This window comes from Thamnophis sirtalis, unplaced genomic scaffold (assembly GCF_051295495.1).
Source record: "Thamnophis sirtalis isolate CommonGarterSnake01/CBP01778 unplaced genomic scaffold, rThaSir2_p1.2 scaffold_13, whole genome shotgun sequence".
Classification (NCBI taxonomy): domain Eukaryota; kingdom Metazoa; phylum Chordata; class Lepidosauria; order Squamata; family Natricidae; genus Thamnophis; species Thamnophis sirtalis.
In genome coordinates this window covers 24865504-24878219 of record NW_028261393.1, presented here as the reverse complement: position 1 = coordinate 24878219, position 12716 = coordinate 24865504, and the positions used below count along the sequence as shown (strand labels likewise).

At 39.5% G+C, this 12716-nt stretch overlaps 1 protein-coding gene across 1 annotated transcript in view; it reads right to left on the bottom strand.

The window, feature by feature from the left end:
* The window catches only part of CSMD2 (CUB and Sushi multiple domains 2), a 771224-nt gene that overhangs the window by 95792 nt on the left and 662716 nt on the right, over positions 1–12716 (bottom strand). The window contains exons 44-48 of the mRNA XM_087728138.1: positions 11753–11898; positions 10862–10942; positions 8632–8745; positions 7051–7239; positions 3692–3838 (exon numbers count right to left, since the gene is read on the bottom strand). Of these exons, the coding sequence (XP_087584264.1) occupies positions 3692–3838; positions 7051–7239; positions 8632–8745; positions 10862–10942; positions 11753–11898 (677 nt within the window). The remainder of the gene's footprint in view (positions 1–3691; positions 3839–7050; positions 7240–8631; positions 8746–10861; positions 10943–11752; positions 11899–12716) is intronic.

Here is a 12716-nt window from a genome sequence, read left to right as displayed (position 1 = left end):
AAGAATTTCAATTTCCATTTAAAATAATGTTAGAAATATGCAATTTGAAGCGCTCCAGATATTGCAGAACTACAAATCCCAGAATCCTTCACTATAAGCAGGAGTGAGATTCAGCCAGTTCAGATCAGTTTGGGTGAACCGGTAGCTCCAACAATCAGCTGAGAGTGAACCAAAACATGCGATCACAGAACCACTTTTGGGGTAGCTCTCATCTAATTCTGCTGTGAGTCAAAACCAATACATCATTTTACCTTTATGTTATTACATTTAAAAACTAAATGTATAGATTCTCCTATTCTTTCTCTATATTTCTCAATCTTTTGGCTCTCTAACCCTTCAGGAGTGCAAATAATTTGGGACTCTAAAAAGCAAACTGCAATCATAAAGCAAGCCACAAAAATCTCAGTGGAATAAAGTTGCTCTTGTTCACTCAGCAAAAAAAAAAAAAATCAAAACATAATTTCTTCCTATTAAATATTAATTCATTCATTTACAGAATAACACCATTAATGTATTTATGACAAATTTAGGCATGTCCCTGCCTCAATTTTGATTGCTTTTCATTAAGTAATTAAAAAATTACTTTATTCCAAGAATGGCTTATTTAATTTTGATGGACTCTTTGCCAAACCTTTTGTAATGGCTTTGATAAAGGTGGAATAATTAAAGTTCATATGGAATCGGGACCAGGATAAACCATCCACCATTAAAATGTTAATGGTGAAATGATTGCTATTTCTCTTCTGGGAAATTCAGAAGAATTATGACAGGTTCTTCTTTCATCACACAAAGGTAGTAAATGCAAAAGAAATGAAAAATAGATTCAAATACTGTTCTGTGTCTGTTTATGAAATTTTCCATAGCAGCTTCTTCTCTGAGGCCATGCCAAAAATGATAAAGACAAGTCTTTTTCCAAGAACAATGGGGCAGGAAGCTCCTAACTTTTATGAACAGTATTTAAGACATCTGTTGATTGTGATTGTTTTATTGCACTTTAAAAAAATCAGTATAGAAAAATACATAAAAACCAGAAAGATAGAAAATAAGTAAAGAGAAAAGAAAGAAAGAAAGAAAGAAAGAAAGAATATATATATATATATATATATATATATATATATATATATATATATATATATATATATATATATATATATATATATATATATATATATATATATATATATCTTCCATATTTTTCCTATTAACTTTTTTCTCTTTGTTCCATTTAAACACAATTTGATATTTTCTTCTTCTTTCTGAAAAACAGTTCCAGAACTCAATCTTATGGTTCTTTGATTGCAATTTTATGGATTAAGTTTAGTTTAGTTCATGGAAGGCACTTTAAGTCACACAAATATTCAGGATCCAAGTGGGTGTAGGCAAGAAAAAAATGTAATTCACATTTTTAAAAATGCATTTTTAGTGGGGGTTTTTGTGGCAACGGTTGGGAAACAAATATGAGTAATAAGAAGCAAAGATCAACTTTTCTCATTTCCTCCACTTTAATGTTTTTTTAATAGATGTAGAGCAGCATTCCTCAACCTTAGCAGTGCTAAAATATGTTAGCTTGAACTTCCAGCATTCAAATGATAACAGGAAACTCCACTATTTGCTACATCTGGTGTATGGAAATATGTTGTATATTTTAAATCTGCATGTATGACTTGAATTCATATGTCAGATTTAGGGAAATTAATGCAGTCATGTTATGAATTGCCACTAATCTATGTATCAGCCTTCCTCAACTGCCATCTAGTCCTCAACTTACAACAGTTCATTTAGTGACAGTTCAAAGCAGTAGTGGGTTTCAAATCCCGTTCCAAACGTTACGGTTGGATTGGGCCCGATGGCATCCTCATGGATGCGCGCAGCGCGTGCATGCATTTTAGCGCCTCTACGACGCTCCAGCTGCTCTGCGGAGCATTGCTCAGGCACTGTATGTGCCATGCACGTGCATAGAAGTACAGAAGCCTTTAAACACTGGTAAGGAGCTCAGGCGGGCGGTGGGGCCTTCGGAACACCATACCGGAACGGTATCCAGTGCTCCGGCCTGGCTCCGGTACACCCATACCAGGGCGTACCACCTTCAGCCCACCACTGGTTCAAAGTTACTACGGCAATGAAGTGACTTATGACCATTTTTCATATTTATGACCGATATAGCATAGCCATAGTTTATGTGATCAAAATTTAGACACTGAGCAACTGACTCATATTTATGACGGTTGCAGTGTCCCAGGGTCACGTGACTGCTTTTGTGACCTTCTTTCAAGCAAAGTCAATGGTCAAGCCAGATTCACTTAACAACCATGGCACTAACTTAACCACTGCAGTGATTCACTTAAGAACTGTGGTAAGAAAGATCATAAAATGGGGCAAAGTTCACTTAACAATTGACTCACTTAATGGAAATTTAGGGCTCAAATGTGGTCACAAATCGAGGACTACTTGTATTATTATTATTATCTCTTCAGCACAATGTGAAGTCACAGTAGTCAGTTTTTAGCATCAAACTAATCGAGAGAAGCAATTTAGAACTGAGGAGAAATTTCCTGACAGTAAGAACAATTAATCGGTGGAACAACTTGCCTCCAGAAGTTGTGAATGCTCCAACACTGGAAGTTTTTAAGAAGATGTTGGATAACCATTTGAAGTGGTGTAGAGTTTCCTGCCTGAGCAGGGAGTTGGACTAGAAGACCTCCAAGGTCCCTTTCAATTCTGTTATTCTATATTCTATTCTAAGTTTTTCCCAAGAATCTAGGATGTCGTAATGTATCAGCATAAGATATGTGAGAATTCAAGCAGTGTGGCCTTTTGAATTGACAGATGGAAATTTTGTCAATTCACAGATTTTCTAAGTGTCATCCAAGAATCTTCTGGTATAGTACCTATAATTATTTCACAGTTATGTCATCTCCATATGACCATGAAAGAATGGTTCCCAGTTATAAACCAACACTGCATTTTAGATCAAATGATCAAAATAAGTTCCTATGACAATAACAATTTCTCCCAGAAAAGTACTTGTTGACGATTTAGTTGTGTAAGCAAGGATTAGTCGCCTAAATAACAATAACCTCTATTGAGCCATATTGCAATAAACCATCTTATTTCTCATTCAGCGATTCTCACTTTAAGAAAATAGGATCCACAACGCGAAAAGTTTTATGGTGAACTGAAAAGCTGGATTGCAGTGTTTATAAAATTAAACAGTTGCCAACAAAATTAGCGTGCCTGCAATAAATAACGGCTTTTGGTTTTACAAACCGTAGTATTACTTCGAGATTAGCATGGTGCATTCTTTCTCAATACAGCTATAATTAATAATAAATACCTTCGCTAAATTAATTACTACAAAAAGTGCAAGCCGTAACCCCGAATGAGATTCAATTTACAGCACAATTTGGTTCATGTTTATTCAGAGGCAAATTGCATTAATCCAGGACTTCGTACTCAGTGACCGAAAGGGTGGGCGAAAGGAAGGAATTAATTAAACAACAAAAGCAAAGCAAACAATTTTTTTAAAAAAAAGCCAAACAGGTTGGGTAATTTTTCTATGGGAAAAATAATGAGATGCATTTCTAGTCTTAGAAGACCAAAAAAGTTAGTCAAGAAGGAGCATTTTAAAATAAAGCTTAACCCTGCTTCTTTATGCAACGATGATTAGCCTTCTTTTGCGTACCCTACTCACCAGAATACCGGATGCGGAAACCCTTCCTGCTGTAGGCATGATCAGAGGACCAGTGGAGATAGGCTCTGTTTCCTGAACTGGTCACCAGCAGTGGTGCAGAGTAATTTCCACTTAGGGACAGTAAGAGTGGACTTTGACCTGAAGACCCTGTAGAAACAGCAGAAAAGGAGAGCATGAGCCCATGAAAAGCCTTAACTGGATTGAGCCAAAGCTTGAAAGGGTCAACACTCTCTTCAGTTCCTTTAGAATATACAGAACCCAACAGTATCCAAGCCCAAGATACTCTATAGCCGGGATGTCAAACCTTTTCAGCATCGAATACCCAAATTGGAACATGTGCTTGCCAGAGGTGGTATTCTGCCAGTTCGTCCCAGTTTGGGAGAACCAGTAGCGGCTCCACACACCTGCCCAGATGTCATCACTGACACTCTGTGCAGGCACAGAAGTTTCTGCGCATGCACAGATGTTTCTGCGCATGCACAGACGTTTCTGTGCAGGCACAGAAGTTTCTGCGCATGCACAGAAGCACCATGCACGGGTGAAGCAACTGTGTGCATGTGCATGCTCCCGGTTTTGAACCGGTAGTAAAGGTAAGAGAAAACCATTACTGATGCTCATGCATGTGTGCCAGAAACCTGAAGACCAGGTGCTCGGTGCACATACACACATGCATGAGCACCAGTAATGGCTTTCTCTTGCCTTTGCTACTGGTTCGGAATTGGGAGTGTGCACTTTGTACATGGTGCTTGTGCACATGCTTCTGTAAAGGTTTCCTGCCTGTCCATGTGCCAGCTGTGTTCAGGTTTCCGGTGCTCCAGTCTGTGTGAAGACCAGCTGGCTGGCACATATGCACATGCTGGAAAGCAGAAGAGCAGCTGGCGATAGCACAAGTGCCCATAGCGAGGACTCTGTGTGCCACTTCTGGCATGCGTGCCATAGATTGGCCATCACAGATCTATAGCCTGCCACATTTGGGGAGGGGGGCTGTCACAAACTTCCAAGCCAGTGAGATCTATCTGTCTCAACCTGCTTGGTGAATGAAATTCCTATGTGACTGTGCATGAAACAATGTGGTTTGATATTTATTCCCAAATTTCTTAATATACGCAGTCTCTGGTACAGTATTTCTTAACATCATCAACTTTAAGATATGTGGATTTCAAGTTCAATATTCCTCCAGAATATCAGCTGGTGAATTCTAGGAACTGAAGTCCACACGTCTTAAAATAATAGAGATTAAGAAAGAAAACCTGCTCAAAGAATTGTGAGAATCCATTTATTTCTTCTTAGTTGTTTATTTCCTGTCCTTATAACTCATACTTTTGGGGCTAACTCAGAAGCACTAGCAGAATCTCCTCTTATTTAATTTCTGCAGCAAGGACCCTGGTAAGAAAGGTTGGGATAAGATAAACTAACTCTTGACAATCACATTAATTGTATACTATATACTATTTAGATTTATTTACATGTTCACACACATTCACTTGTAAAGTTCTTTTTACCCGGCTTTGGGCCATGTTGGAGAAAGGCTTGTGACATGACATTCAAAGCATCATTTTGCACTTAGCCCATTGAAAGTTGTACAAATCTACCCAGTGAGGAATTTTCCAATTCACTACCAATTCTGCTAGGTGACAATCCCCATAAACCCAAGACTACTCTGGTTGGGGTAAAGCTGGTTCTGATTAAATATATCTGGGCGGGGGAGGGGCTATGGAGTCGGGGAAGGTTATATAGAAGTCCAGAGAGCAGAGATGATTGCAACAGCCTTCCTTCTTTTCTTACAAGTTTCCAAACCCTAGAATTCAGAAATGCCGAAGGCAGATGTTTCTTTCAGCTGTCCTAGTTATAACAGTGACTGACAGAGGAATCGTTCCTAATCAATCTTCCTAATTATGAATAAATTGATCTAGGGAAGTTAACAAAGGGCTCAGCAAGAGACCACGATTTGGAAGATACGGTAATCATTTGTTGGGGAGAATCTGGAAAGAAGGACCTTGAAGTTTTCTTCAACATGAAAGGGGAAAAGATGAAGGAAGAGGGCATAATTGCTTGTAAGGCTGAAGAAAGGCACTTCACATTAAAGTTTACAGCCTACTAAACTAGGTGCTCTGGCAGGGACTCTCCAAAGTTAAATATGCAGAAGGTGAAATAATATGTTCTTTTCTAATGGCATCACATTAAATGAGTAACTGTGTCTTTTAGCAACATGGAATCAGAAAAAAAATGTTTTATTTAGTCTTTGCAAGACATTTTATCATTCTATAAGCTTATAATGTATTTTCCTCTCCCCAGGGCAATTGAGGTCTTATCCATGGAGGAATAGCCTAATGTATGATGCTACCAATCATATAATTCATGATTAATAATACTGGCCACCTGATATTGTTTTCTCCAGCACTGATGATATCACTAGTTTGGATAAGGACCTCTCATTTCAACCCTGAGCTACCAATAGTCTCCTCTATCAGTTGCTTTTTCTTTCCCACTGGGCCGGATTCTAGTAGCTACAGTACTGCAATCTGAGTCCTGCCCTGTTTCCTCTGCACCACCTTTCACTCCTAAAAGAAACTACCATATTTTTCGGAGTATAAGATGCTCTGAAGTATAAGACGCACTTAGCTTTTGGGGAGTAAAACAAGGGAAAAATATCTGCCTTCCAGCAATTTGCCTCCTTGCAACAAACAGCAAACAGTACAGACAACATACACTGTTTGTAGCGTTACATTTCAGACTATACTTGTACAGTTAAAATTGATGTGCTTTCTGGAAGTATATGTTATTTTCTGCTATTTAAAAGAAGATCCAATAGCACTGGGCCTCTTCAGATCAAGCATTTAGTTTTAAAAAGCTTCTTCATTTTGTTATCTAGAACAATAATAAAGAAGTTTAAAAAATAAGTCTAATAATTTGAATATTCTATAGGCTTTTGTAGTTATTGACTTATCTCCTTGCAGCAAACAACAAACAGCCTGATTAGCACAAGAAAAAAAAATCTGCTTCTGCATCCCAGCAATTTGCTTTGTGGACCAAACAGCAAGTTTCACTTTCAATTTCAGCTTGGGCCTGCCAATCATCAGCTGTTTCAGGCTGCAGGGATTGCTATAGACTATTGCAGCCTCTGCAAGCCCCATTTTCCCTGTTTGCTGCAAGGAAGTAAATTTCTGGGAGGCAGAGGCCAAAGGGTTGGGGCTGATGGGTGGGGCTACATTCAGTGTATAAGACGCACCCTCTTTTTGGGGGGGAGGTGCGTCTTATACTCTGAAAAATATGGTATGTAGTTTAAGCAGTCTTTCTGGTAATTACCCCCCACCCCCACCCCATCTCATCTCCAAAACTACCTAATCTTTATGACTCACCATCAAATATCCCAAACTCATCATACTTCTTCTCACTCAAGAAATATTCCACAGTGAAGGTGATGTTGTACTCTGGTTCCACTGCTATCATCCAAGAGCAAGTCTGGAAGTGAGGATAGCTGCCTGTGAAGGATGGGCTTAGGATCACTCCTGTGGAGTCGCGGAGGACGTCATTCATTGGACAGTGAACTGATTGACACACACACACAAAAAAAAGCAAAGCAAAGAGTGTCACTCTATGTCATTGTGAAAGAAAATTAGTCATAGAGCTGTTAACTGGGATCAGAAAATAGAGGAATCTGGCTAACTCATCTAGCAGATCTCCAATGAGATTGAATTCTCAGAATGGAAGGCTAGTAAATTCTGGAGGTTATTCCACAGATTGGTAAAGATTGCCTGTTTTGGCTTACACTAGTTCACTAGGGCTCTATTTGAAGTCTTTCCCATCACCTATTTGACTATTTAACTGGAAGAAACTGTTTTGTTACATCTGTTCTGACCGAGGCTTCCCAAGAGCATGAAGCAAACTCGTTGTCCTGACAAAAACCCCTTCTATTAATTTTTAGTGAATTCTGCTCATTCATATCCAGCAAAGTCTTTCCAAGGAGAATTTATAGTCACAGACCTTCTCTGGCTTGGAGAGCTGCCAGGCCGATATCTGCAAAACTTGGTAAGGAGTCTCGGAAAGTCACGAACCAATTAAGTGAAATAATTGTCCCCTGCAAACTCCAATCCCCTTTCGCTCCTCTTTTATTTCCTCTGTGAGGGGCCATTCATTGTCCGTCTGTGGCCTTATTCCCAAGTCGCCCCCTGTTCTTTAGCTGTTCCCTTTGTCCGACAACTCTGCACATGCGCACATTGGGAACAGGCTTCAGCTGTTCGTCTGCCTCACTGATGTCTGACTCTGAAGGCAGCTGATAACTGGCATACGGCTCTGGCCCCCTCTCTGTCTCTGATGCAGAGCCCTCATCAGAGCCTTCCCCAGACTCCAGGATTGGCCCATGTTCCTCCCCAACCTCCTCACTGTCCGAATCAGCTGCCAGCTCCGCTGGCTGCTGGCGGGCCACAACTTCCTCTACTTAGCAATAGACTTTACTTCCATGACTATCTCAGGACCTTTTAAAACTTAGTATTCATAGGCCTCACAGATGCTCCTCCTTGTCTATACTGGGTTTGTGAATATGAAATGGATTGTCACATTGCTTCTGCAAAAAAAAAAAAATCATTTGCAAATATAAACTATGCGATGCAATCAAAATGATCTCTTGTGGCACCTTTGCCATGTTTACTTTAGGTTCTCTTTCTAGACTAAAGTCTGGTTCTCCTTTAGAAGCTGGTGATGCAGACTGATTTATTTTTTGGCAATAAAAAAAACAACAACAATCATCAACATCATCATCTATATTATTTTTTATAGGAGCAGTCTTTTTTGACACCTTTTCTAGGTGTCCACAGCATAGGTCTTAATATATTTGTCTGTCTTGTATATTCAGTATTAAATAGCAAGATATCCTTACACTGTATTATTTACTCTCTGCCATGAATTCTGGGTTTTTTCGCATTTCCATCAAAGTCACTGACCTTCACAAGTTGGGGGAGGGCCTTCGAACTGGAGGTGGGTACCAAGCCTGCATGTCAAGATCTCATTTCCAACCAAGGTGAAACCAGGAAGACATTGATACCTAATAATATCACCTAAGAAAAGGAACAAAGAGGAATCCAGGCGTTTTCTAAGAGTACAAAAGGACATATTTTGAACAAGGATCATCGGATGGATCATGATTACAAGTGAAGTAGATGTGAGGAAGGAGATCAGAATTCTATAAAGTTAATTCAAGTAAGGGGAGAGGAAAAAGCATGTGGACTAAAACTGCCATTCCCGAATTGTCATCTTGCCAAATGGGAAGGACCATCTGCTATTAAATGAAGGCATGTATCTTTTGTCTCATGGTCCAGAAAATGACTTTAGAGTAATGTTTATCAACGGTATGGACTTTAACTTCCAGAATTCCCCAGCTGGCAAATTGATGGCTATAATCTTAAAATTGCCAAAGTTGTAAACACTACTTTAAAGCGTTAGTGATTTGAATTAGCCAAAAGACATGTCAAGGGAAGTAGGGGGTGGAGTGGGGGGCAGTGCATAGGCCCTATCACTGCTTCATACTCTGGCACATTTTTATCTGATATCTTTGCAGCATACTTGGTGGTGTCATTAGGGAGAAATCTTTAGCTGAATCACTTTGCAATATTTCTCCCTGGCGTGTAGCACTACACATCAGAAAAGCCGTGTCATCTGCTACTGGTATTCTCTTGTGAATCACTTCCAGTTATCCCCTTATCCTCATTAATCTTTCAAATCTTTTAAACTCTGTACACATCTGGTGTACAAGTAAAAATCTACCCTGATGAATGTAAGTGGACATATTTAGAATATACAGTCATTTTTCAGGTAAACATAAAGGTAAAGGTTCCCCTCACACATATGTTCTAGTCATTTCTGACTCTAGGGGTGGTGCTCATCTCTGTTTCAAGGCTGAAGAGCCAGCGCTGTCCGAAGACGTCTCTGTGGTCATGTGGCCGGCATGACTAAACGCCAAAGGCGCACAGAACGCTGTTACCTTCCCACCAAAGGTGGTCCTTATTTTTCTACTTGCATTTTTTTACATGCTTTCAAACTGTAGGTTGGTAGAAGCTGGGACAAGTCACAGGCGCTCACTCGCTGCTAGGATTCGCAACGCCGAACTGCTGACCTTTCTGATCGACAAGCTCAGTGTCTTAGTCACTGAGCCACTGTGAACCTTATCTACACTTACTTGCCACTAAATGCAATGCGAGAATTTTGACTGGTGGGTAACATTTATTTTTTATATCCAAACTACCTTTTTTTTAAGACTGAAAGGCTGAAAAGTTCATCCTGTCTTGTTAATTTTCTGCTTGTCTAAGAGTGAAGGTGTTGTTGTATTCTGGTCCCACAGCTATCATTCAAGAGCAAGTCTGGAAGTGAGGATAGCTTTCTTTTAAGCAAAATGGAATGCTGAAAATCCAACCCACCTTTGACATGCAAGCCAAGATTTCGAATCAGGGACGAGTCATTTTAGCTGCAAAATCAGGGATGAACTACCTTAATATCAACTGATCCCCCCCAAGAGCTAATTAAACTAGGATCTGGTTAGTATTGTAATTGGAAGGGAGACCACCACAACATCCAAGGATTGTAAGTCCAGAACATTTGGGGAAAAAACTACTGCAGGAAATTTGAAAAAACAACAACAACCCAATGGCAAACAGCTGCTCTGAATATCTCTCATATTATTGCAAGGAGTTGAGCATGTCTCAAGAGGGGCTTTGTGGATTACAATCATATGAGGAACGACACAATTTAATGTTCTGGCTCTAATGTCTTCCTGGATTGAAGCATTCACTCCTCAGGTAAGTTTCTTATAAAAGCTAACCCTGACTTTCATTTTAAGCTGCACAATCTTCCTCCTCTTAGCCACAGCAGGTAAAGACAGTGATAGAAGAGCAAGGGTGAATGCAGTTGTTGTGTGTTCTCTTTAATATGATTCTAGGTCCATCCAATAGATTCCTGGCACTTACAATAAATAAGGAGTACAGCCTCCAATGTACTGCTGAACCATGTGTGGCAAGAACAGGAAAAAATATTTACTTATTTATTGCAAATAAGTTATGGGTGCCTATTTCAGACATTGAACTAGGACTGAGGTGGGAATGGTGAGAACACTATCCTTCTGTGATTTATACCACCTGTCTACATCCAGAGAAAACACTAGCAAAATCATGCATGCAATACCTATATTGTAATCCTCATTTTCCGTGATGATTTCAGCATTAGGGACCATAGTTGGGGGTTGGCACTTAGAAAGTTGATAGGCTGGGAAGAGAAAAGAAATAAATTAAGTGCATGAGAGTACCAAATCCCTAGCTATGGGACTTTAATATATATCTTTGTATTATAGATCCTCGGCCAAAGTTGGAATAATTTGTTGGGATAGGTGGCCATATAAATTGAATGGATGAGTAAATAAATAATGAACAAAGAAAGAAGCAAGAAGCTGAATCTCTGGAAAATCAATTCCACAACAAACAGAACCTGCTCCCTGGATGGTGATGGGGAAACCAATTTTCTCCTTTTTGTAACCTTCCGTAGTTCAACATTTTGAAGATTCATTGGCTCTCAATGGTATTTTTTTTTCAGAAGAAATATATTCTTTTTATTTTGTAAATCAAAAACATTTCTTACTTCTTGGTTATGCCAACTACACAGCTGTTCACTCAGTGTTTGAATTTCTTCGTGGCACTGTTCACACAACTTGATTATCGAATTAATCCATTTACTTGATTTGCACAATACCTGGGATCTCAAACTAATTCAGCAGGGCAGAGTTAAGCTACAAAAAAAAAACATCTCTAATCTTAACAATAATCAATGCATGCAGCCTTCGGATTCTAATCAAATTGATTAAGCATCCTCTGCAAACCCAATCAGAGGGACAAGGGCTACTTACTGGTTCAAATTAGTGGTTTTTATGTTACATCAGGCACAGTGGTATGGCAGAGAAGGCACCTGATAAACCTTAGTTGAATACGTAAGCAATATCTAATTGAACCATCGTTGCTGCATGCAAAAGGTTACAAAGCAAGCATGACAACAAACCCTTGCACCCCAGTAAGCTGTACACACCATGGAAATGGATGACAAAGAGGCCTCCATTGGCTGCATCACTATGAAACTTCATCAGAGCATGGTTGGAAGAGCTCTGGGTGGCTTTCTTCACCGAGTGTCCTGTGAAAACACCCAACTGGGGAGCTGTCTCTTGAGAACCATCCCTGAAGAGAAAGGGAAAGAAATACAAAAGAGTAACAGAAAAAACATGGTTAAGAATGGGAGCATTATGGATCAGAGTTTGTATACCAACCAGATCAGGGGTCGGCAACCTTAAACACTCAGAGCCATTTGAACCCATTTCCCACAGAAAAAAAAAACACTGGGAGCCACAAAATCCTTCCCATGCCTAATTATTTCCTGAGCGGCCACAGAACTAGCATATGTAGTTGAATTAAAGGTTCTGTTTTCTTCTGAAACTTTTCTTTTCTTGGATCTATCCATGGTTGGCCTACCAGGGGTTGAAAAGCTCAATAAATCGTGTGCTGGCAGGTATCACACATTGGTGTATTTTGAGCAACAGGGAGCCGCAGCCGAGAGATGAAAGAGCCATATGCGGCTCCAGAGCCATGGGTTGCTGACCCAGGTTGTTGGCTGAAGACAATTCCATCTGAGACTTTTAAAAGGTCTGACAATCCTCTTGATGCAAGAGCCAGATTATGCTTGGAAAGCCAATCAGATACTCCCAGTGAGTCAATCTGACTGAAGGATCCTCAAAGTTCTCCTGATCTGCTCACAGGCCACAAGACCTATAAAAGCCACCTTTCCTATTTTCTTTCTTATTTTATTTGGAATATTTGCCTAGCTATGCACTTGAAGATGTCTCGATTCCCAGTCTAGAAACACAGTTAATGGGGAAAAAAGAATTTGTACATACTTACATATACTGTACTTAACCTTTGTCAAATAATTTTAGTTTGCAATAAATTGTAACTAATGAAAAAAATACAAAATGCCTATTTTAAATTTGACTGTAAAAAGC